General features: G+C 42.0%; 1 protein-coding gene across 3 annotated transcripts in view; it reads right to left on the minus strand.

The window, feature by feature from the left end:
• The window catches only part of LOC147692377 (cytochrome P450 2G1-like), a 489,071-nt gene that overhangs the window by 261,650 nt on the left and 200,624 nt on the right, over positions 1-26,797 (minus strand). For 2 of the 3 annotated variants that reach the window (XM_086938599.1, XM_086938601.1), the window contains one exon: positions 20,947-21,096. In XM_086938599.1, coding sequence (XP_086794725.1) covers positions 20,947-21,096 — 150 coding nt within the window. Of the gene's footprint in view, positions 1-13,659; positions 13,726-20,946; positions 21,097-26,797 lie in introns of all 3 variants that reach the window. The other variant, XM_086938600.1, reaches the window with a different exon arrangement.

Raw genomic sequence — 26,797 nt, forward strand, 5'->3', positions numbered from 1 at the left:
TATTGTTTAAATACCAACTGTAATCTTTCATAAAATGAATGTACTGATTCTTTTGATTCTTGAATTGTTCTATCTATTTTAACGCAATCTATCTCTTTTGGGGGAATCTTGTTTTTCAAAAACACAATTACTTGCTCGTACTTTCTCATACCTCTGGAGAAGGAGCACCTGTTACTTTATCTCATTCATATTCTTCATTTGGCCAGCCTATAGTAGTTTTACATTCTGTCCAAAAATCCGATGGGACAACAATGTCAAATAATCCATCAAGATCAACCCACAAAACTTTTGAAACTTTCACAAATCTTTCTACCTGTCGATACCATTCTACAGGTTTTTCTCTTAATCAGGGAAAATCATTGGTGAACAGTAAAATGTACTGTCTTGTCCATGGGACATGCACATATCCTCCTCCTGATATTTCTCTCATTGGAAACTCATTTACCACTTTTTCCTTTTCACTGACAGGAAAAGCTAAACTTGTTTTGTCTTCATCCCTTTTCTTTGTCCATTTTGCTCTCCATTTACTTAATTCACCACATTTTCTCAAAATCACAATTAATGCTTTTATATGGGTAATTCTTCCTGAGGTATTCATATTTTCAATATCCTTTTCAGAGAAATCCGGTATACAACGGTTACCACGCATATTTTACAATGCGGTACCGTTACCACGCTACTTTTAGCACGCAGGTCGTTACAACGAAATGCGCTGGGGGGCGCTCCAGGATAGTAAATACTTTAATTTACTATCCAACTCCTTTCCCTAGAGTCCACGGGGACTGGAGTTGGATTAGTAAATTAAATATTTTACTATCCAACGCCCCTCCACGCAAGTCGTTGTAATGACTTGCGTGGTAAAAGTAGCGTGGTAACGGTACGCGTTGTAAAAGTACGCGTGGTACCGTCATACATCCGAGAAATCCACTGTATAATTTTTCTGCAAATTCTTCTGCTTGCTTAAATATACTTCAAATTCAGCAGCTATATCTTCCAATTGATCATATTTGTTTTTCGTTTTCAATGTTATGCTTTTACAAATAAATAATAATTCATCATCCTGATATGCTTTCAAACTGTCAGTTCCAATTGTACCAATTATTAATTCCTCTAAATCTGCTTTCAGCTTTCCAACATCAAGCAATTTGCATTCTGGGGTTAAATCTATTTTAGTCAGACTCTTTACGGGGATCCAGAATCAGAATCTGCACCAGTTGGGTTTTTACATGACAAACTTTGATTAAAAGTTAAATCAGGCATCATCATTTTCTCTCGATGTATTTCAGTTAAATCTGAATAGAATTTTTCAGTCACTTTCTGTATATCTGAATTTAATGGAACAGTTAAAGCTGAATGTCTAATTTCTTTTTGATCAAATACTGGAAGAACAGGTCCAATCGTTACAGGCACTGTTACTGCTTCCATGCTTTTAGTTAACTGCTGCATTAATTCATTCGCAGAACAAATGTACTCTGAAGTATCTGGCAATGCCTCATACCTTTCTGTTCTATTTCCATTTCTTGGGGTTACATTTCTTTGAACTGGAGATTCAGTAAAATTACTATTTTCTCCTGATATATTTGAATTACATCCTGTTTCTACTCTCTTAGGTGTTTTTCTATTGCTCTGGTTTGTCTCTGGAGATGTCTCTATTCTTCGGGTGTACTTTTATTATTCTGGTTTATTTCAGGAGTTGTCTCATCAATTATTTCTCTTTGTGGGGCACTTGGAGAAGTCCATGTAAAAACTGGTTGATAAGGTGGCGGCATTTTAGTATAAATATCCTCTAATACCGCATCTTCTGGATCACTTTCTTCTCTAATATGATTTCTCTTTTTGGTACATTTTTTCCCAGATGCATCATCAGTTAGTCTCACTGGGTACAAACCATCACACATGTCTGCTTTTCTCCATCGACGCATTCTATCCTCATGTGTTTCCCTATCAAGACCTAATCCTGTTCCCTTTGGTATTCCTCTACTCTCTAGTTCTAATTCAAACATTTCATCCTCCCATTCAACTAAAGCTTCAAATTGAGTAGGTCTTGGCTTTGGTACAAGTTCCATCATTCTTTCTCTTAAATTCATCAAGACCGCTATGTTAAATAATCCATCTTCTGGCCATGCTAATATACCATCATATTCAGTATATTTCATCCAGTTCTCAATCCAAAGACAAGTATGATAACCATATTCACCCAACGTATAAGCTGTAAATGTATAGGCATTTATATAGCGCACTACTTACCCGGAGGGTCCCAAGGCGCTTCGACCGCTGCGAAACCCTTTCTGGCTTCCCTGAGAGATGGTCCCTTAATGGGTATCTCCAGGGTGAGACCAGGCATCCCCGGCGGTCTGGTGGGGCCGTTAGTGAAGATGAGGCAAGCTAATGCCCAGAGTTGCCGAGTGTGATCGCTGATCAGAGTGGGCACCGAGGCGAGAGAATTATCGAGTCCGCTGACCCTGGTCAAGAAACCTGCCGCGCCGGGAATCGAACCCTGGTCCCGGGCCGTTCTCTGCTCTCGGGTCTGACGCCTCTAACCAGTGAGCCACACTACTTCACTAGCTGCAGGTGTTTTGTACTTATGACATAATCTTCCACCTCGCGTTGAAATTTTCTTGTCAGGTTTAATTTTGTTTTTCAATTTCTGAAACCATGTAAGTTTCTTTTTTTCTTTCAAATAATAATAATCCATGTCTTTTAAACAACTTTTCCTTTATTCGGTAAAGATCGTAACAAGAGAAGTTGTTATTCCACAGCACCAACCAATCCGTGCGCGAAACTCACTAACAAACCAATCAGGTTAAGCTACGTCACTATTCTGCTCAACCAATAGAATTACTGTTTTTCAGGATGAGCCAATCAGCTGTAAGCTTGTCTTGTCACGTGAACCAATCTATGCGCGAATACTGTGACGTATGTTAGCCAATCACAGCGTGACACCCTCCTTTACAAAAAGATTTTCACAGCGCCATATTTACAAAACATTTAATCGAATTCAATTAGTAACACCACAAAAACAAACCATTTGTCTGTTTCGCTAAAATAAAGTGATAGCTTTCCCAAACATTCAAGTATTCTTTTTACGTGAAATAGACAACACTATTTTCACGGAATATTTCAATCGTACATTTCAAATTTATTTACGCACTTTTATACGGAAAAATCCCTAACCATTTATACATAAATCTTTAGTAGGACTTTAACCCACTGACAGAAATCCTCACTCGCCAGTAAGATAGACGACGCTTCCTTACCATTCACTCAAGCTTAGATAAGTTCTACTACTCTTTTCACAGTGAGTTTTAAAACAGGACAGATGTCCCTATACTCGAAAGCTACGATTTCATAGACAATCTTCACTACACATTCTACCTTACACACCTAAACACTCTAAACTTGTGTTGTACAACCACAACACTTGTGATATACGACTATACCACTAATTTGAAACAGAACAAATGCACTGTGTAACTTCACCTGTCACACTACTTATGCCGGCACAACCAGGAATTTTCACACTGCTGGAAAAAACCTTTCGACTACATGTAACAACTAAACAAACTTAACATGTTTTAGACATTAATCCTATATGTTACCATGTAACATGCTAGTTACCATAGTAACCGTACCTCTGCTACCAAGTAATTGATCCAGCGCTCTGATTGAAAAACTGTCTCATAAACGCTACCTAACACCTCAATACTCACCATTAAACATCAAACGCATATTTAGGCCCATAACACCAATGAGACAATTTCTGAACAACTGAATCAGGTGATTTGATTAATCAATCTATTCACAAAATATTTACATTATTATATACAACTGCAGTTTATCTATCTTTAGCCTGATATTAAATATATTTTCACACATAAATCAAATCACTTAAGGTGATTGGATCAACTGATGGAAACTAGACCATGAATAAACAAGACTAGCTTGTCTTTTCAAATCTTATTTTTATTATCTTTATTTTCATAAGGAAAAAGCATTTAAGTTTAGAATCTTTATTTTATTCTCAAATAGGAAAGCAGCATTTAATAAAGTAATGAAATCAAGACTGACATATTAAAGCAAGTTCAGAAATTTGAATTAGTAGCAAATAACGGTTTCCCATTCCCTAAAATCTATTTCCCTGACTATTTCTCTCTTCAACTGTAAAGGAAAAATCATTTAAAGTCTGCTGTCCTTACATGCGCCAAAGGTCCATCAGCATGTCACGACACTCAGGAATCGGAAAGTAAGAGCTTTTTCCTTGCTCATTGTGTCAGACTTTATACCCTTCTTTCTAACTAAACTTTCTACATTTTACATTCTTTCATAGAAATCCGTGCTTTTCATTGGCTGTCCAGTGTCAGACCACAATGAAGTAAATTATGTCATCTCCGATCCTCGACCAAGTCCAGGCTTTACATAAGCCCTATTGTCTTTCAATTTAGCTTCCTCAAGAATGCAACTTTCTTCGAGTTTTGTACATTTCACTTCCTAACCTTGGCTAGCATATCAAGTTCCTGTCCTTGGTTCATCTTTCCATGAGCATATTCAACACGACGAAAAGGCTGCTTTTTATTTCACAATGTCAATACAGCAATATTCTTCTCATCTGCCCATGTGTGAAAAATTCACTCTGGACAAGCTTTTGCGTCTGCAGCTCTGTCAGCCATGTTTTCTGAATCATCTTTTAGGCCTCACTTCGGAAACTATTATTAAACAAACACAAGACATCAATTAATTGAAGAATTGAGACCCATTCTGTTACCCCCCCTTTGCTAATTAACCCTATTAATTATGTTACCTAGCAGAAGCACACATAGGCAGCATTATAATTACTTCTCCTTTTGGTACAGCAGGAACTCCATGGGCTTTTTTATTCACGAAAAACATAACATAAGCACACATAATAAGCACATGCCATTAGTTAAACAGCTGCATTTAATACTGACAAAGACAATAGACAAGGTTAGTTTATTATTTTTCTTTTGCGTTTGCAACATAAAGCACATTAGTTATCCCGCGTGTAGTGATAAATGCGTTCTTAAACTAAGTTGATTAATAATTTCACCACAAGCTTTTAATATAGTTACTTTGTTATTGAGAGATTAATTTCACAAGTAAGAACAACATTTTGTTCTTCTCCTTGCTCCATCACTATACAACATCACTTCCACGTCGATCGTTCCTTCACCCAAAATGGCCCCGTTGGGAATTGTCTCGGATGTCTCTACCTGCTACCGCAGGTTTACAGAAATTACATTGTTAGTCAAAAGGGAAATTGCAATTAACTTGGGGGCCCGGAAACGCCCTACAAAAGTCTGTCTGTCTGAGCAGCATGGCATACTGTGAGGTGCAGACTGAGAACTACGCTACCCTGCAACACCCACATCCTGTCCTAAGGCTATCAGGCACATATACCGTACATATCTGCTCACTTTGCAGCACGATTCCACTGCTGCCTCCCCAGTATCTGTAACCACACAGGTTGAGGTTCTACCCTCCCCCTTCCAAAAAACATACCGAGCAAAACCTTATGAGCAACATAGTTCTTATGACTGCATCGTCTAGCTTGCTGCAGTTCCACCCATTATCCTGGAAATATTACGACAGCTTTGAGAAACACTTCCTGTGAGTGCTTTTGCGACTATTCTCTCTCATCCTTGGTATGCTCCCGAGACCCCCCTTTTTCCCTTTCTCTCGTTGTAGTGTTCAAAATTATCTTTTATATCAATAGCCTTTCCTTCACTGTCTTCCATAATATGGGACCGATGATCACACAAATTGCTATTGTTCTGATGTCCTTCCATGAAGCCATGTATAACCATTTTTTCAATGTACACTAGCTTTGAATGCAACCTGGCTCGATGCGCCCCTTGTTCCCTTGTACTGAGGATATTAGGCTATTCTAAATGGCCCTGTGTGTTTGAATTCTTTATAAATAATACAAAAGAAAGGAAACTGCCCTGAATACTGCTGTATAGTTGAGTCGAGACAGTTCATCCCCTGTAGACTCATGAATGGAAGGTCGTACACCTAAAGTGTTCATCATTCCGGGGGCTGAAAGCTATTCTGTTGTCTTTGTTTGGTGTGCGCTGCTCGTCACGTACTCACTAGCCCTTACATGCACTGAATCTGCCTAGATTGCCCTAGAGAAAGGCCTGCTTCACTGTAATCCACCCCCATCCCTCAGTGAGTCAGTTTCAAGAACCAATAGAGAGTCAAGAGGTGATCCACACATCATGTCCAAAGAGAACTAGCATGAAATAAGGAGGTGAGAAGTGTCTTTCTTACTCAAAAAATTATGTCTGGAAACTAGCTGTTTGAAGCATGCCGAAAAGCGCTGTTGAATCATAACTCCAACTTGTTGGCAGAAGCCCCAGCGCAAGTGCAGGGAGAGAGCAGGAGAGTACCATATCATAGTAGACATGGCGCATTCCTGGCCTCTACCTGTCATGAAATGCAGCACAGCAAGTTGTCTTGCTGCATTGACTTGCCATGTGTGTCTTGCTAGTAAATCTGCTCCTTTGTGTATACTTGATTATACCCCTAACATTCAGATGGAACATGGTTAGAAAGAGGACTGCAGCAGATGCCGGATGCCTGATGCGGGGCTTTATCATCTAGCCTGGTTATACCTACTAATAAGTGCATAGTGGCATGTGATTTTTACTGATATCCTTAACATGACAGACCAGACTAATCAGCCTTCATCTGACGTGGCACCGCTGAGAATGTAGGACCATCCCAGGGGAGGTTAGAGAATACATGGTGCTCACACTACTCCTGGCAAATAGTCAAGTTGCCTCGCACTGGGGTTGGGGTCCAGCTCTAACCGCTAGAAAATGGGTAAGAGATATGGCATGCTGTAAAGAGGAATTAAGAATAAATGAGACTGCAATCCCACAGGTGTCCAGACCAAGAGATATTTTGGGAACATTTCTAATCCTTTCTGATGGGATCTAATTTCACCCTTTCTCAGTTTTTCTACTGGTAACCACCTCACAATAGAACTGTGCTCCACTGATTTGTTTACTAAATCTGTTGAAGATAAATCAGACTCATTATGGGAGTTAAGCCTTAATATTGAATAGGTTGGTGAACTAGAATGAGCTCAAGGGCCAGTGATGTTGCTGTGAACGTGTTACCTGAGGAAAATTTGACTCACTGAATAAAGTGATGAGATGCTTGAGAACTTTACAGATTGTGAACCATCATGTTGTGCTGTTTGGTGAATACCAACAATTGTGTTTAGTATGGAATAATACCAATAAATAAATAAATACAATTAAAAAAATGGGCATATCTACAAGCCCTTACTGCCACAGGAATGTCACATTTTTGACTTTCCAGTGGCAATATGAGCTTCGCCTTATTTACAAGGCAGTGTTAAGCCACTTAACTCAGCTTAAATCTGCCTTGTAAATAAGTCACCCTTTTCACGCTATTCTTAGCGTGAAAGGGGTGGGCAATGGGTGTTGTGGTGAGCGTCCTGCTGCAAAACGTATTGATTTTGACACTGCATACAAACAACAATCCCCCATGCATGATTTTTTATGTGCAGGAAGGTATCCCTTCCTGCTCATAAATAATCATTTTAAAAATGACGAGTTACAACTTCTATATGTGCTGCTCAAAGCAACACACATAGAAGTTGCAAATCGCCATTTAAGATTGTTTATGTGCAGGAAAGGAAACCTTCCTGTACAATCATTCCCACAATGCGGTGCGAGGGTGACAGCGTTGGCACTAAGCAGCTGCAATTAGTGCTAGCACAGGGCAAAATGCAGGGCTGCAACGTATTGTCGTAAATACGGTGAAGCACTGCGTTTCAAAAGGTGCGGAACACGACGTTGAGCCAAGAAGGCTAACACCGCGCTCCGGCACTTTTCTTGTAAATATGCCTCTAAATGTATTACTCTTGCTGTATCTCAAAAGAATACACACAGGGCTTCATTTATGGCATTTTGGTGTAGGGCAGCCCAGGAAGGCACCTTGCTGTGTTACCCTCGGTCAAAATGAAAGGGTAGGAATACATTGTATTTAAGCAATATGGTACATTCCTGTCCTTTCTTCCTGCGCTGTCTCAGTTTTGGCAGCCTAGTGCCGATGTAGACCCCCTTGCACCATTGCAGGCAGGATTGTTTTTGTGCAGGAAGGGGCATTTTCCTCTTTCTATGTGTGTTGCAGAATGCAGCACACATAAAAGGAGGAAAAACAAGGAGAAATTAACATGTATCGCCACGTAATGCCTCACCTCTGGAGCCACATGGGTTTGATGCTTCCCTAGGTTGACATCACTTTGTAAATCTGGGGCAGCGTCAAATTCCATGGGTGTTGAGTGGTAAACCCACTGCAACGCCCATGGAATGCCTCCCGGGCGCAGAGTAAGATGACGCATTGGTTTGTGCTGCGCCACATTACTCATGATTTATGAGGTTACTCAATGTCTCGCAAGGTGGCTCTGCATGGCTTCATAAATGTTTATCAGAGCCCTGCATCATGCATGCACCAGTTTACATGGTGCAAAAGTGATGTAGGGCTCTCATAAATAAGCCCCTTAAAGTCCAGCCAACCAACCATTGCTCACCAATAGAAGATGAGAAGCAATTTTTCTTTTATAGAAGGTGAATTATGAAAACTCACGTCTTCTCAATAACTATTGAGATTTCCGGGCAGAATTCAAATCCTTAATCCAAAAAACAGATTTATCTTACATTCAATACCAAAGAACCTTCTCTTGAAATCCAACAAGAGCTTTGTTATCTCACATAAAGAAAATCTTAAGTGGCATACAAACCATGCCCACATAATTGTGGGATTGCTCCCTAAATCACTTCATTGAAACCAATTCCTCATATAATAAGCTCTTTTTTTTTTTACCCGAACCCCACCTCTCCCACCATTCTGACTTTTCTCTCCAAACGATCTGGAAAACATCTACAACAAACTCATGTTCACTTACTACTTTCAAGAGCCGATTCCATTAGATATCAAAGAAGATTAATTCTCTATATTCTTCTACAGCTTGATCAGTCCCTCCCTAACTCAGGAAACGTTTCCGTCGTCACTACACTCTAGCCAAACTTTCTCAAGTAACCTGGCCTATACCTATCGAACCTAGAAAATTATTTACAACTACAGCAAAAATAACACGCCTGTGAAACAGCATTAAAAGGACCGTGGCAGACCAACTACATTTATTCAATAGACAGAGTTTATAGCAAACCATCAATCAGACTTTAAGACTGGTTACAGTACCAAAACAGCCACCATGACGATGTCCCTCAAATACTCTACAATATCGAAAATCGCTTCATTTTTTTCACTGATTTATGTGGCTTATTTGACATGATTGACCACAGTAAGCTCATCCATGTATTGGATAACTGTATCTGTGGTACGTTCTTAAATTGTTTTCTTTATTCCTCTCAAGCTAGCACATGCTAGAAAAACTGGAGAACACACCTGCTTTCTGGAGGAAGGGAAGGGCAGAGGTGTGGACACTTTGAAAGGAAGCAGACCCCAATCACAAACCTCAAAGTCTCAGACCCTAAATCACACCGGTGTCTGGAAATGGACTGTAAGAAGGGGATCTCAAAGCCACCAAAATGGTAAACAATTAAGCAGTCAGTAGGGCTGGGCGAGGAGAAGAAGCTCTGCAAGCATTCTGCAGTTGACCAAGACAGAAGGCTAAGGCCTTCCAGGCATATTGCCTGGTTCAAGCCATTGTTCTGAGAAGAGTCCACCATGGTGACGGAGAGGGCCTGAGCCCCTGACTGAAAGTCGGGACTGGAGAAATCAACCCCCATCTACCTGTGGAAAGAATTAGTGGAAGTTACCATCTCACCTGAGGAAGCGCCATGAAGGCCCAGCTGATGCCTCTACTGAGCTCTGAGTGGTACTTACCAACAGGAGTGACTACAGCTGTTAGTGATGTCTGTGAGTGAACTGCTCGCTGGGTCTCTGCCCAACTATCTCCTGCAGGAGAAGGTAACACAGATCGTAGCACAATAAGGGCACACGGAAACTTGTACCAAAGAGCGCTTTGGGCGCTGGAAATTTTTTGACTTTTCTAAGAGTTTGAGTGGGACTCCTGAGACTCAGACTACTAGTGGAGCCTACCTGAATGTCGCCTGGAGTCTTTGAGTAAGAGGGAACCATTGTAAACAATTTCACAATGAACTTCTCCCCTGATGCCATAATGTGCTTGTGCCACGCCCACTCGTCCGCAAGACATGCACAGCTGGCAACAGAAGGAGCTCATGATCAGAGTTCAGCCGAAGCCGTGTTTCTTGGGAGATTGCTTAGGAAGTCGCAGCCTGGACCCATTGAACACAGAAATCAATGTGCTGACGGAACCGTGGACTGAGGGCAGTTTCTGAAAAGCTTTTGGCACCGTAGCACCGTAGCTGCTATTAAAGCCACCTTGTTTTAGTCACTGCCATCTTGCCTTGCCGTATCTTTACCTCCACACCGCAATTGAGCCCGGCTCGCTCGTTAAGACGTGCGGGTGTGCGGCAGGGCAGTGGGAGGAGGTTGTTTTCTGGTTAAACAGCAGATGGTAAGGTGGCAGATCGTGTTACCTGTGCCATCCCATGCGCATTGTGGTGCTCCACTCATGTTTACATGCCTCATGCAATAGATAGTGACCCTTGATCCTTGGGTCACCTATCTCTCTCTGCAGTATATTTCTTGAGTGGTCTTGACTGATTTTGACTGGGCCTTCGGTAATTGCACTTGTGCTTTGAATTCTGGATGCTCAATTAACAAGCCAATGCAACTGGCATCCCCATAATGGTGTTCTCTGCAGCCTCCAGGTATGTACAGTCATACTAGAAGAACTCAGTTTCTTGTAAGTGGGTGGTCGCGGCAGCTTGTCAAATCCTGGGGGGAGGAAAGTGGTTAATTGCTACTGCTGCTGCTGCTTCTGCTGCTGCTGCTGTGCTGCTGTGCTGGCGAGCTATTGTGCCACCGCAGTGATTCTGGTTTGCAGTGCTTCATTGTCACATTGCCACCTGTTTGACCACCTTCCTGGCACTGTGTCATTGACTTTATTGATTGACTATACTCTCACCCTCACCCGGACCTTGCTTCCACCCAGACCCAGACTTTGTCTTTAACCCTGCTTTTGGCCTATATCTATACCTGCTTAGTCGTTCCTTGCTGCTTGCTGCTTGAAATAGCCTGCCCGCTGCTGATGGTCAGCTGTTATTTGGGTGGTTCTACTGCGGAGTGCTGTGAAAACCAAATGGGTAAGCACAAATGCTCTGGGGGGGCTGGAGGGTGTTCAGCACTAGCCTCCCCCAACAGGACAACCTCGATAGACCTAATACTTCAGAGCGCAATAGGGGTTGTAGCTTCTGAGATTGAGCTAACTGAAATGAGACTCCTTGGGTCCAAAGGATCTTCAACATTCAGTGCCTGGCTCCTGTGTGTCTGTTCCATCAGTAAGTATTACAGGGGGGGTTGCTGTGTTGGATGAAGACCCTCCAGCCGATACCACCCAGCAGACACTCACCCTCAAAATTATACATGAGGAACACAGGCAAGCTGCAAAAAAAACAGAAGATCCGCCCCTAATAAACAGCCAAAGAAGAGTACTCTTGTAAATTCATCACTCTCCACCCCTGTTACTGCTCCTTCTGACTGTCCTGTGGATTATGTGGGTCACAGCACAAAACTGAAATGTGTGGCTGATTTAGTAGAGGATCTAGTTGGCAGACTAGAAAGGATCATAAGAAGGGAACTCTCGCCTGTTCTGGCACATTAGTCAGAGATCGATCTGGTACTGAACAACATCCCCAAACCCAGGTCATCATCCCCTCGGTGTAATGACAGAGTACATCTAGCTACACCCTCATCTCCATCTTCCTCAGTTTGTGTGATATTCAGCAAATATTTAGTTTTGCCAATGGAAGAAAAGGGTAGCCAAAGTGGAAAAAGTGGTGGGGGGGAAGAAAGATATAAAGGAGGCAGGGCATGGTAACAGGTCAAAAATATGTGTCTAAAGAAAAAATACGGCCGGATGAAAAGAAGAAAATAGACAGTAAGGGAAGTAATAAAAGAACAGAAAAATTAATTTGATGGTAAGAATGAATCAACAGGCCTGATTAAAAAAAGATAAAATAATTGATAAACGGAGAGCTCAAGAATGAAGATCGAAATATGTAAGCAAAATGAGCTTGAAATTAAATAAAATCCAAAATAGGGAAAACAGAAAATAAAACATTAACAGCCTGTTTATGAGTCAGGCAGAATGGAATTACATAATAGAATTCTGTACCGGCTGATTCCTAGTAAATAGGTTTTCCACACTAGGGCATGGGCGTCTCCTCCGCTAAGACCGAGGAGCATCGCCCCATGGCCTTGAAGCACTAAAAATAGGAAAAAATAAAATGAAAATAATGTCATTTTATTTTGTCTACCTGCTGCAGCAGATTTGCGTGAAGGGGCGTGGTAGGGCTGCAGATCACGAGAGGAGTGGTAGAACCCTCCTATGTGCACAGTGACTGTTTGGTCGGCCCTCTCATGCCACCCAAAATAATCGTGCACACTTTCCATGTTCTCCATGCAGGCTGCATTACAGCCTGCATGGAGAACATGCCCAGGCCCTTAGTCCCCGGCTGCGCGCCAAACTACAGCACTCAGACCAATTACAAAGCAGCATTGCAGCGTTGTGATTGGTCAGGGGAGCCTGGGTGCTTACCAATCACAATGCTGCATTGCAGCGCTGTGTTTTGTCAGGTGAGCCTGGCTGTGCTTCCTAGAGTCTGAGATGGAGGAGAGCAGGAACGGAGATGTGGGACCCGGCGGCAAGGTAAGTGTATTTTTTACAACACACACAAAAAAAGATTAAATTAGGGTCGGAGGCCAAAATCTAAAGACTAGCTGGAATATGTAGCCCCTAAAGTAACTTGAACATACAAAATATACTCCAGCGTCTATATAACAAGAGAACTAAGAAAGGAAGTTCCCACCAAGAATCAAAAATGTGAAATGCAGTAAACATAAAAATGTATGTGTATGGATTCCCATCATTCACCAAGCCTGGTGATTTGCTTCATCATTTGGGTATCCCTTGATGCATGAAATGACAGACTAGCTGTATGAGCATCAGACCTTGCGACTGTCAATGGGTGTATTTACCAAGATGAGCAAGATGTAGTACATGGGGCCCGAAAAAAATATTTTTTTGTGGTTATTTTTATTAAATGCAGTGAAAAAAGTGAAGTGTGAAAATATAAAATTGGTGCGTGAACAGACTAACTATTCTTATTTGTGTCAGTCACGATCAAAGATTAAAAACATGAACGCCAGGACTAGTTTTAACAAATAGTTGTCCTAGGCAGTGGTGGTCAACATGTTTCAGCACTTAAAGGCAATAGATAAAGCCATGTGCTTTCGTCAGGACCTCAACAAAACAAAACTGCAATGACTACTATTTACAATACATCAAAAAAGGATATGGTGTGAGTACAACATCTCACAGTCCCGATACCTTCTTGATATCTTCAGTTTTCTGAAAAATAATAATGAGTAAAGAAAAATACAGAACACATGAGGTTCTTGGAGAAAAATGACCAGAAAGTTCACTCTAAATATGTGGCCACAAAACATTATGCCTACATAAATGCCCCTGAATGGTGCTTGACTCCATCTTACCTTCGTGATATGGAAGATAAAGCCTCACCCCACCTGGCAACGGCTCAGGATGTGAGAGGCACCGCTCTAAAAAGAAAAATACACCAAACTAAAATTCTTGTGGTGCATCAGACTTTAAAATTTAAAAACAATAACATCTATCCACAGTACACAACCACAAAACTATTCAGCATTAGGTACACTCTCCAAATGTATATAATTTGACACCTAATAATGGAAGTTAAAAACAGACCTTAGATGTAGAAATACGCAATGCTCAAGAGTACATTGCAACTAAGTAAATGTATAAAATTCATCTGTTGTAATACATATTAGAAGATAGGTTACTGCTACTTTCTCACATGCAAGTAATCATCATTCATCTACATGGACCCATTTGATCATATGCTGCATCTGTTTACCAAACAGCCAACAAGTAAGGTGACTTTCAATAACGTGAGTATCTTATGCCCCTTCTATGTGAGCAATATGTGTAGGACTGTCAGCCTAGTCTTAACGAAACAGCCCTCTAATTGCCATGTGTACCGCGTTCTGCCACACGATTGTACAACATGAAAAAAATCCATACAACTGCTTAGGTGACTATCAATATCGTGAGTATCTTGTACACCTTACATATGCGCAATGCGTATAAAAATATCAGCCTGAAAACAGCCCCCCAGTTCTTGCATGCTACGCGTTCTGCCGCACAATTGTTAACCAAGGAAAACAATCAGGATGCCACCTACCTTTCCGTCGGTACCTCGGACCGTCAGCGGAGCCGTCGGGGAGGTACCAAACGGGGAGGCGAACATCGTATAAGTGTACTGAGCTGCTGCTGCTGTCTTCCGGGTCCCGCTCCGTAATCCTGCGGTCTTGGAAGTCCCGCGAGACTACGGATTGAACTACAGAGACGATGGAAATTGTAGTTCTCTTGCGGCCGATCGAGTTTTGGCAGATTGTCACAAGTTAATAAATACGTTTGCATACAATAGAGGAAACATTTATCCCTCGCAATGCCACTATGAGCTAAATATCTTGCTCAAATGTTTAGGGGCATGTCACTTAGTTATAAAGCGCAGAAACTATTGGTTACGCATTTTAAATGGAAAGGATTGTTGGGAATTCCTGATCTAGCTTATTAGGCAAAGAGGTTTTTTTTTGTTGAACAGCACTAGTATCAGGGAATGTTTACAAAGAATCATGGAAGCTAAGAGTTTGTGAGGCATTTCCCCATGGTGATACTCACCCAGCTTTGTGTGGGTGAAGACCTCACCGCACCCGGCGACCGCTCGGGAGTATGAGGCCCCGCTCATGGGGATGAAGCTAGTATGCTTGTTTATAATTGTTTATAAATGTTAAAAATGCAGAATGCAAATTATTCTTGCAGTTGTGGCCAATCGGTCTCTGTGTAAACATGTGGTTGTTTATGTACAGTCTAGTGTTGTCTGATGCAATGTTTTCATGTTTTTTGATAGGAAGAAAACACATTGATCTCCCTCCAGTGGACACATAAGTATTGGAGTTCCTGGTAGACAATAATTTATATATTGTGTTTGTAGTACACTTTTTTTCACTTCGATGTAGGTGCAGTAGCCATTTTATATTACAAGGTCCTGAAGAAAGCCGGGGTACTGTCCCCTACGGCTGAAACATGTCGACCGCTCTGCACTGCGCCAGTAGGCAGCCTTACTACTTGGCGCTTTCTTAACTTCTGGCACATGGACTTTTGTTTAAACCATGTTCTGAGTCTGTGTAGTCATTTTTATTAATCACCATCACTGTAGCACTGCACTCTTTCACCAACACCTTTCTGGGATGTTTATTATGACTACATCATTGTTACTTCATTCCCACACCAGCACTACATGGTCGGATGGAATGTTCAGCGATCCCCACATGACGCAAAATCCAACAAGAAGGGTGGTCTGATGGGAATCGCTTTAGTCTTTGTTCAATAATTGTTGTTATAATGTGTTCTCAATGAATCTACACGGACAACAATCCTCACTTGCATACACACTACGTGTGACCACGGTGACTGGTAGAGCCACACATTGTTCCTAGACCTGGTCTGCTTTTTTGTATATTGAATATTGGCATAAGGGGTATGAGCAGACAGGTCGTTAAAGATTCCCCTCGACCCTCCACATACCTGTTTTGTTTCTTACTGGCAGAGGTATGCACCATGTCCGAGCAGAAACCAAAATCCAATGTTTGTGTAGAGAGTTGGCTGCTGCCCCTGAATCTCTGTCTAAGATTCTCAGGGGTCAGCTCAAATCTATTTACAAGTATGGCCTTCTAGGCCTAAGAGGATGTTACCCTCTCCCCAACAGGTTGCATGTGAAGAACCTCACACAGGTCTAGCTCCAATTCTTCTTCAGATCCCGAAACTTTATCCTCATTATCTGTGTGGTTCTGGTGGGCTACTGCCTATTCTGTCAAAGCTGTTTTTAGCTGTACATTCTTAGAACTCCCTTTGGTAAACAACCTATTCTTCTGGCAAAATCCCTTTATCTGGACCACTGTGTAGCTCTCTAGGTTGGCCAGCTCAAACTTTATCTTGCCATGTGAGTTTACAAACACAACAGCAAAAACGGTAATTGAGAAAACTTTGCAAAAATCAATAGGTCACAATCAGGGAGAATTGACTTGAATTCATCTAGATATGTTGTATTAGTGGACACCAAGTCACAGTACAGTACTGCAAAACAAAAAAGTCCTATCCTCACCACTGATCACCAGAGTTAGACTTTAGGGGTCTCATTTACTAGTTTTGGCAGTTTTATATAGTGCAAACTAGACCCGGTATTGGGTATCAGAGCGCTTTACATAGCACCACTTGCGCTACATGAGGACACATTCATAATGCCACCATAACAGTATACAGAAATGGCAAAGTCATAGTCCAAGCCAATGACTCCAACCTGCACCAATTCGAACTTGCCTTTCCCAAGCTACGTAATTCCATCTCGACCCGTCCAACTGCCCCACCCCTTCCCTGCACACCCCCAGAACCTGACCCAAGAAAGAATGGCCATGAAACCTGCCCCAAGCCCTCAACTACTCAGACCCACACCCCACCCCCATGCCAGATCCCTCTTTACCCCCATTCCCACCCCCCCAACCACACCACACACCCCGAGACATCATACCCTGCCCCACCCCTCACCCCACCCAATACATCTATCACAACCCTGGTATCCGCGCTAACAAGAACATCAACCTAACTAATGCCCAACCCTCAGACAAAACAACACCAATACACTCGAGAAACACCCTCCACAATCCCCCCCACCAGCACGCATCGGAAGTTGCACGCCTCTCCATTTCCCCTAATACTTCCAACCCTCGAAAACCCTAGAAAAACAACTCAACTCCCTCTTACCAATGACCCCTATGCACCTCATAACCATAACTGAAAATCTATCCCTTCCCCGCTGCCAAATCAACACAATCACACAGGGCGTAAACAAAATCCTTCCCAACACTCAATACTCCCCTTCCTCATAAACATCAGAGAGCCACCTCAACTGCCCAATTACCAGTCGACCAGCTGGCGCTCCATCCCTTGCAGCACCTAATCTCTCAGACCAAGATGAGCGAATCCTAGGATGTCTCTTAAAGAGGCAACAATACTTGCTAAAACCTACGCCCCTAGAACAACTCAAACACCCCTTCCAACATACAGGTGATCACCGGAATAGGTAGAGCCAACAACCAACCTAGGTCTACAAGAATTAAGTCCCAATGCACAACCGTTCCCCAAGTATGTGTCTCCATGTAACGCAATTGGTGCTATGTAAAGCGCCCCGATACCGAAGTATGCGCTCTATAAAACTCTGTAAAAAAAATAGGACAGGAATGCACCGTATCACATATTTTACTGCGCTGGCACACAAATGGCTGCCTAGTGCCAACACAGGCACTCTTGCACCATGGTGCAAGGGTGCCAGCATTGAAATCTGTTTGTTTTTGTGCAGGAAGACACACCTTCCTTCACAAAAACAACTGTTATGCCACTCCTGGGGAGGGGTAGACTTTTTACGCATTCCCAGGTTTACAGCATGTTGTAAATCTGGTTATGTGTCAAGTGCCATGGACTTTACGTGGGTAACCCCTTCATAATGCCCATTGCATGCCTCCTTATAACAGTGTGAGACAACAGAGTGATTTGTGCTGTGTTGCCTCACCACTTATTTACAAGGCCAGAAAAAGTCATGCAGAGTGACTTTATCTGGCCTTGTAGATATGGCTTTGCAGAGTGTGCCACTGGAACATCAAAAAAGTGATGTTCCAGGGGCACCATAAGCTTGAAAATATGCCCCTGTGTTTCTGGTTCGCAGAAATGTGCATGCTGTCCAAGCATAAACCCCAGTCCTAGTCATGGTAAGTCATATGCACGCCAATAATTAACCTGTGCTCACACTCAGGTAGCTTGACACAGAGCAGGCAGGCTTCACTTAAGAGGCAATGTGTAAAGTATTTCTGCACCACTTCAAACAGTAACACAGTCAAAATTATCACAAAAAGACTCCACACCAGTTTAGAAAAATAAATTGTGATTTTATAAATAAAAGAAGACCAAAACAACAAAAATCCAATAAGTAGAAGTTGAGATATAAATGTGTAAAGAACAAAAGAATACATAGCTCTTAGAAGCAATAGGCTGCTATGGGTATATCTGGTCATGCTGGACCGGGGCAAAGTCAAGAGTTCAGGCTAACCATGATGGAGTGGGGAGGGATACAAGAGCCACGCATGGCCTGCTGAACAAAAGTACTTTAAAGCTGGTCGCAACAGTGAGATGCGGGGTGCCGCAGAGCGATGCATCGGTGTTGATCCTGCAGTCGAGGTGATGCATTGATTTCCTCCATGTAACAATGGTGATGCTCTGGTTCAGAAGGTGAATCTCCCGTTCTGAGATGCATTGGTTCAGTGTGCTATGCGCTGGGTTTTGCCAGCAGTAGAGGGGATGTGTTGATTGTCTCTCCTGTAGTGGCAGAGAGGTGGTGGTTCTGATGCGCCTATTCCGATGGTGATGCAATGGTTCAAAGTGTGATGCACTGGTTCTGTTCCAGCAACAGCAGCAATGCATTGATTCTGCCTCACACAGCTGAGAATGCATTGGTTCAACTGGAGCAAGCACCTGGATCCACTTCCAATTGACCAGGAACAGGAGTAGTGGCATGACTGTCATATCCCTGAGTCTTAAAAACAGGAGGCAAGCCAGCATGCCCTTGGATATCACCCTGGATTCAAGAAATAGTCTAGTTCTTCCTGCCTGCAGGGCAGAGGGTAGCATGCAGCAGGGCAGCATAGCAGAAAAACAAGTATTCCTGAGCAGCAATCCAGCAGAGTTGCAGTCCTTGCAATAGCACACAGTCATTCCTTCTGGCCGAGTTCTTCACAGGTCTGGTAGTATGGTAGGGTCGAATACCCATTTCTTATGCCCAGCTGTGCTTTTAAAGTGGAAGTGTCTCTAAGAGGGGTCTTTAAATTGCACAGAGATCTTCCCTCCCAGGTCTTGCTTTAGACTAACTACAAGGGAGTATGCAGCCCTTTGTGTTTTGACTGGACACTGCCTATTCAGGTGTAAGTTTCAGCTCCTCCCACCCATCCTGCTCAGGATGACCCATCAGAATGTGGATGGCCACTTAGTCACACCTAACCTTCCTTTGTGTGTGGCTGTCTAGAAGGAATTCACAAAGTTCAGCGGTCACCCACCCCAGGCATGTATTGGAGAGAGGCTGCAGGCACACAGAACTAAGAGAAGAGAAATGCCATCTTTCTAAAAGGATTAATAAGGTAGGCGTACCTGAGCTGGTGGTTAGATAAGTGTTTTTTAATACCGCTTTTTAGGAGATCTAATTTGGGCTACTTGTCCGTTTTTGTCTTTATAGAAACCTTTTGGTCCTGAGGAGAATCCCATAATAGGGGATTCGAAACGCATCGACCACGTCTGGCTCTTTGTCATTGGCTAACAGTTCAGAAACCTTGTTAGGACAAGATAGGATTAAATCCTGAATGATCGTTTCTTCATTATTCTAATTCCATGATCAGACAAACATGATTTATGACTCTATATGAGAAATTAATCTTATGACTGAGGGTCCTATTTCAAGAGGTGTATAGTGTATGAGTGTGTATGCAAGTTGAATGTCTGAAGAGAGAAAGGATATTGTGATGTTATTTTGTAAATCTGTAAAAATGTTGTGCGTATTTAGAAAAAGGTGTTTGTATTTGTATATAATGTATATATGCACAAAAATACTGTCTTGTGAAAAAGAATGAAAATATTTGTACTAGTGATCATATATGACTAAAATAAACTAGTGACGTTAGTAAAAGCACATTGGTTTGTTTTACTCGTACCACTGTTTTTCTTTAAAAAGGGACAATTTGAATCTAGCACTGGCATTCATGTTGTTGTTTATGTATATTTGACTTAGCCTTGCTGGTTAGGAGTCTAGACCCTGTGATGTTGTTCGGATCTTTCTAAAAGTGGCATTTCTGAAATAGTGATGATAAATTCAACTTTGCCTGTAAAGAGGATTCATCATTAGAGTTCCAATGATATGAACTATGACAGAGCTACTCCTTCTCAATCAGGGATTACAGCTTATAAGTGTAATAAGGAATTCCCAATGTGTTAACCTTTGAGATGAATAGGTCTCACAGTAGTGAAAAATGAAGTTGGGTGCTTTTCACTACCAGGACATGCAAAACGTAAAAAGTGCATGTCCTACCTTTTATTTACACAGCACCCTGCCCAATGGGCTGCCTAGGGCCTGCCTTAGAGGGTGTAAGGCTTGGCAAGGGGTTTTAAAACCTATATCAACCTGACAGCAAAACTGCACACACAAGGTCTGCAGTGGCAGGCCTGAGACATGTTTAACATGCTACCTATGTAGGTTGTATGAGCAGTGCAGCAGATCCACTAGTAGCATTTAATTTACAGGTGCTGGGCACATGTAGTGCACTCTACTAGGAACTTATTACATTACATATGCCAATTGTGGATAAGTTAATCAAACCAAACAATGTTTAAGGGGAGAAGCAAAAGTATTTTAGCACTGTTTGGCAGTGGTAAAGTGCACAGAGTCTGTAGGCCAACAGAAAGCAATCTGAAAAAGGTGAGGCATGCAGGCAAAACGTTTAGCGGAGACCACCTCACGGCTGGCAGGTCTAACACAAACCCATTATGTTTTTAACTATTTTGTCCAGGAGTTAAAATAAAAAAGAAAAACATCTATTTTATTACTGAATGATCCTAGAACTTAACCATAAAATAATTCATAAACATACCTTTGGTCTTTCTGAAGAAGTCTACCATGCACTGAGCCTCTTCACTAATTTTGTCTTCTATGACTGTTTTTCCCATACCAAGGTCTTTCAGGGTCTTGAAAGAAAACTGGGAGAGCTGCTTCCATCGTTCGTTATTAGCAACAGTCATTCCTGAGGATGAAGCAAACATTTGTAATATCCATGCACTCTCAAATACACCCACTTACTCTTCATGCATGTTTACTTGTCAACCCAGTGCTCATGAAAGAATAAGGGTTGAGGTCAGATCTTAAGTGCAACATTTTTTATGATAAAAATGATGGGTCATGCAGTATGACTACTGGTTGCCCTTGATCATTCAAAAGGTGCTTAAAAAGCTAAAATGAATCCTGGAAAATGTTCCAATGCCAGTTCCCCCCACCACCAGTTTAGTGCATCAAGCAAATCTGACATTCTCCAGGGATGAATTTGGATCTGCCCCAGGCAATGCTTTGTTATTAAAGTATATGATAACAGTAATAATTTTAAAACAACACAGTCAGTCAGTCATAATCACTTCATTCTGTTAATTAAAACGATAAAATCATACTATAAAATCCATTTTAAAAACAACGATAAAACGTGAGCAACAGACAGTGTGTATTAAACATGATAACAAATCAAAATCAGGCTCTTTACATAATAAACATTTTGACAATCTCTTAAACATAATAAACAACCAGTTCAACATAAAATTCATTATAATTAAAAAAATGGATGAATACCAAATCATGAGGTCCCTCTCTTTTTTTTCCTTATTCTGACCGCGGCAGCCAAAAAACTAGCAATGTTAAAAGTTTCCCAGCCATTATTTAACATCTGAAAATATATAAGAGCTGGCCTAGCCTGCAGAAAGCCTTTGCTCTTTAAAATTGGTAATATAAAACGTTTTGAATATGTACAAAATGCTCGCAGAACAAGACAAAGTTCAATGTGTCCTAGGTGAAAAAGTTATCACAAGTGGAGGGACCCAAATCCTCCACCTTTCTTTACCCCTGGAGTTCAGCAAGTAGAAAGTGCAGCTGATTAAATCTAATCTTACTAAAAGGATATGGTGATGGGGGTTAGTTACTACAAATAGATAGGGTTCTGTTGCGCAGTTAGTTTTTAATAGTTGATGGGCTCATACCGTTGGTTTCATCAACTCTCCAGCCTCTCTATCAGTATTTATCAGGTATAGATAGGATTTCTTTTCCCACAACAGATCTTCCTTCAATAATTTATCTGGAGAATTAAACAACTCGGGCATCCTAGTTGCGTTGCTATCCTTTTCACATAACTCAATCAGGGGATACTACTTGCACTATCTAATGCTAAGTAATCATGCATGATCTCACGGTTAATTTCTAGTTCGGGATTTGTCCAGGTTGCTATCCATTAGAGTAAAGGTGCCATTCCAATCAAATCTGACACAAAACCTATGCTACTTTCTAGGTGGATACTGTAGAAGATGTTGTTTGTGGCACTGATAGCAGATTTCTTAAAAAAATATTTTCCACTATTTGAAAATCCTTAACTTCTCTATACCCCCAAATTTTAGAGCCATAGTTTGAAATAACAATACATTTTGCTCTGTATATATTTAACGTTGCTTGTACTGATTTCCCCTAACCTGCATGCAAAATCGAGAACTGCTATTGTAGATCTGGCCATAGCATTTATTTTGGCTTTCCTTTGCGGTACCCATGTGCCCCTATCATCAAATAGAACTCATATATACAAAAATGTAGTTACCTTAACTATTTTGTTTCCTTTGCATTAGTGCGTTTTGGGTCTTCCAGGGTTTAGAGCTCATAATCATTGTGTGAGATTTAGAAAAGCTTACATTTGAATCCAATTATCTCATAAAATCAGCAAAGGTACTTAAAAGACACTGTAGGCCGACCGCTGTTCGGGCTCATAAGGCTGCATCATGTGCATATAGGAGAGCCGATATCAGCCGTTCCCCAACACATGAAATGTCCTTGCTAGCTCCACCAAGTACTAAGTCCGGATTGTTAATATATAGGGTGAACAATAGGGGTGTTAAAATGCATCCCTATCTAACTCCTTTAATAATCATTACCTCATTCCTTTTGTGATCAATATAACTCAGTCCGACAGACCTGTATTGATTCCTAAGGCAACAAGTAGAAATTGGAGTCGTATTACTCTGGAATCACTCCAGGAACACTTAATAAACTCGCAGCCCAGTCCTGCTTCAGATTTGGACACGCGTATTGCCAATCTGGATGTCTGGATTAGTCGGCCATGGAGACATTGGCCCCTTTGAAGCCAATTAAAACCTATAGGTCAGCACCCACAGCCCCCTGGTACTCTGACCATCTCCTTCAGAAAAAAGCCTCGTGTAAAGCCCTGGAATGAGCTTGGAGACAGAAGTATTCCCTGGAAAGTAAAGCTATTTGACGGCCCTGAAGGAATACCGCAGATTGATTGTGGAGCATAAAAGGGCCTATCTGGCCACTAGAATAAACAAAGCCAGTAATGACGCCAGATAGATCTTCAGCATTGTTAGATCCTTTACGGACCCTCAAGCGATGACTCGGAGCCAGCCTGTCTCCCAGTCTCTCTGTGATAAATTATCGGAGTTTTTTGAAGACAAAAATAGAAACTATATATGCCTCCTTCCCCAAAATCAACCCCTCAGGATTGGAGGAGGAATTGATTATTCCGAACCCGCTGTCCCCCGTCTTCTTAGAATTTGCAGACCTTTCAGAAGAAGACACCCTTGCAGAATTACTTAAATGTAAATCTGGATCACCAAATGATCCTTGGCGGGCGAAGCAATATAAGGCTCTGGCTGTTCTTCTGAATCCTTTTCTGAACTCCATATGGAATGACTCCTTGAGAACGGGTTGGTTTCCTGATAAATGGAAGCATGCCTCATTAGTTCCCATTCTGAAAAAGCCCAATGCGGATCCAGACAACCCAAGCAATTGCAGGCCAATATCCCTTTTGTCAGCCCCTGCAAAGATCCTGGAAAATTTGTCTCACTCTCAGCTTGCCAATTACATAGAGTCTCATGGGCTTTTGCATGATTCTCAGCATGGCTTCCGGTCTGGCCATAGCACGGAGTCAGTCCTGATCGAAAAGGCTGACTCGGTGAGATGGACGCTGGACCATGGGTCGAGGGCGGTGTTAATGCTGCTGGATCTTTCAACAGCATTTGACACCGTCTCTCATAAGATCGTGCTGAAGAGGCTAAGGGCCCTGGGCATAGGCGGTACTGTGCTGAAGTGGATCTCTTCTTTTCTATCTGACCGTACTCAGCAGGTATATACCCCCCTATACATCTTCTGCCAGACCACTTAAATGGGGAGTTCCCTAGGGCTCTTCCCTGAGACCTCTACTGTTTAATGTCTATTTCACCCCCCCTTGCCGAAATGATTGCACAGACCAGTGTTAAATTTACCTCCTATGCTGATGACATTCAGCTTATTTTTACCTTCGATGAGCCCACTGATTTGGCTTTCGATCCCCTGAAATCATGTCTCAGGAAGATATCGAAATGGATGGACACTAATTCGCTTAGACTCAATGCAGGAAAAATGGAGATACTGTTTTTTAACTCACCATGCCCCCTGGAACCCAGCCTCTGGTGGCCGGAAGATTTGAGTCAAGCCCCATACCTAAAGACTCAGTTAAGAACCTTGGAGTTCGCTGGGACAATCACCTCTCCTTCAGTGCCCAGGTGCAAACAGTAGCAGCTTCCTGTTTTGCCAAGATGAAAACAATAAAAAGGCTTATCAACTATCTGCCTACCGACTGCCGTAAGACTGTGGTCCACGCATTGATTACCTCCCATCTCGACTACCCTAATGCGCTTTACCTAGGCCTTACGGCTGGTCTATGTAACAAACTTCAGACTGTTCAAAATGCTGCAGCTTGACCAGTTGAGGGAATTCCTCCCAGACAACATATTACCCCTCGAAATGCAGCAATGTGGTTTTATGTGAAAACTCAGATAAAGCAGAGCACTCTGCCTAGTGTATACGTCAAGGGGTTTCTAAATGCTAAGTGCCAGTGTGGTGCGTTCAGAGCGAGCGGAAAAGCCCTTAACTGCTCAATTATGGAAATCAAAAGACTTCACAGATACTGAAAACAGCGATGCTCTTGCACACAAAAACACAAGGTTTAAAACTGGTAGGCAAGTAATTATCAACACAAAATATATATAGCACAAAAAGGACAGATGCAGATTCTTGGTTGTGTATCTCAAGGTGGGTTGTTTAATAGGTCCACAACCGGCCTTATCGGTCCACAACCAGCCGACACGTGTTTCGTCGTGTGGAAATTGGTCACAACGACTCTTCAGGGCTGGTGACAGAAAACAATGGAGTGTGTATAGAATTTGTCAAAAAATACAGCACATTTCCAAATAGAATTGGTGACTGAGGGTGACTGCTAATACACCCATGCCGTGCCGTTCGTCCCCATACATCAAGGTTGTGATGGGCGTGCTGGGCGTGACTAGGGTGACTGTTACAAGAGAAATTCAAATTACACTTAAGCGTTTCTTAACAAACATCTCGGTTCTCTTATATGACTTATTGAGTCATGTACTTCTGAATACCGTGGTGTGGCATGTGCCGTATTGACAACAATCAGACATTGAAAACTTCATCATTTACAAAAAATCTCAGAGTAAAGGTGCTTATTGATTGGATAGTGGTTTCATGCAAGTCCATGGTGCATGCTGAGAAAAGGAAGGAAATAGGGAAAAGGGAAAAATAACGGGGAGCGAGAGAGGAGGAAGTGCCTACCTTGTGGCACAGCCTGCACGTAAGCAGGTCTGGACGAATAAAGAATCAATGTAGACGCGGTTCTATGTGGGGTAAAGGAGAAGCATAAGAAAAGGGCAAAACTTCTTAAAGGATTGTTGTCGTTAAGAGAGAAGATTAAAAACCCAGCTTACCAGTATTTGCTGGATGGTATTCAATCTCGCGGAAAGTAAGTCAAGGTAAGTAACCCAGAGAACAAGTGTATATGCCTCTGTCAAAGGTGAGCACACCGTATTGCCGGCTCCTTAAGTATCACGCTGTGTAGAGAAAACCGGGTTTTTGGTATTAACGGTAATGTACCAGAATAATACATCATGTCAAATCAAGATATCCTCTCTTAAGGGCTAAAAGGGCTAAAAAAAACACACTGTACCTTAATACGTGTAGGTATTAGGCAGTTACCGGGAGGGGATCCACCTCAATCGTTATGTCAAAAAGGAATTAACTCGCAGTCTTGGCGTTTCGTTCTGTTAGAAAAAATGGAGGAAGGAGTAAAGGGAAATCACTAGGGTGATTGAGTCAGCTGCATTAATGCTGTCTCGTCCTTCAATAGATCGTTAAGACGAACCTCTAATTACGAGATAAAGAAAAGCGCATTCTCACCAGATATGTGGTCTCCCTCCTCCGAAGTTTCCCGGTCGCCGTTTTCTGAGGAACGGCCACGTGACCGGAAGCAGGGAGAGTTTTTAAGCAAGTATTGCCAGGAAACTAGACCGTAAAAGTCTAGCACGTATCCACCATATTGGGGAGTTTCCTTTTCTAGTGTGTGTAAATCTTACCGGTTAGAGCGATAGATTTGTTGTGAAGGCGCTCTGGACGTATGTGTGGACTAGGCATAAAATAAAGGATGCCGAGCAGGGTATAAGAAGAAAAAACGAAAAAAACGAAAACGAAAAAACGGGAGTATTTGACTTACCACAATCATTGGAATGAAGCAAATAAAGTCGGTCTTCCAATGTGTTGAAGTCAGAAAACGATCATCGTGTGATTGGCATATTGAAAGGTGTCATTATAATGTGAAGTGCACTATATCCTAAAGGGTTCGTGACTCA

This window comes from Lissotriton vulgaris, chromosome 9 (genome assembly GCF_964263255.1).
Source record: "Lissotriton vulgaris chromosome 9, aLisVul1.2, whole genome shotgun sequence".
Lineage (NCBI taxonomy): Eukaryota > Metazoa > Chordata > Amphibia > Caudata > Salamandridae > Lissotriton > Lissotriton vulgaris.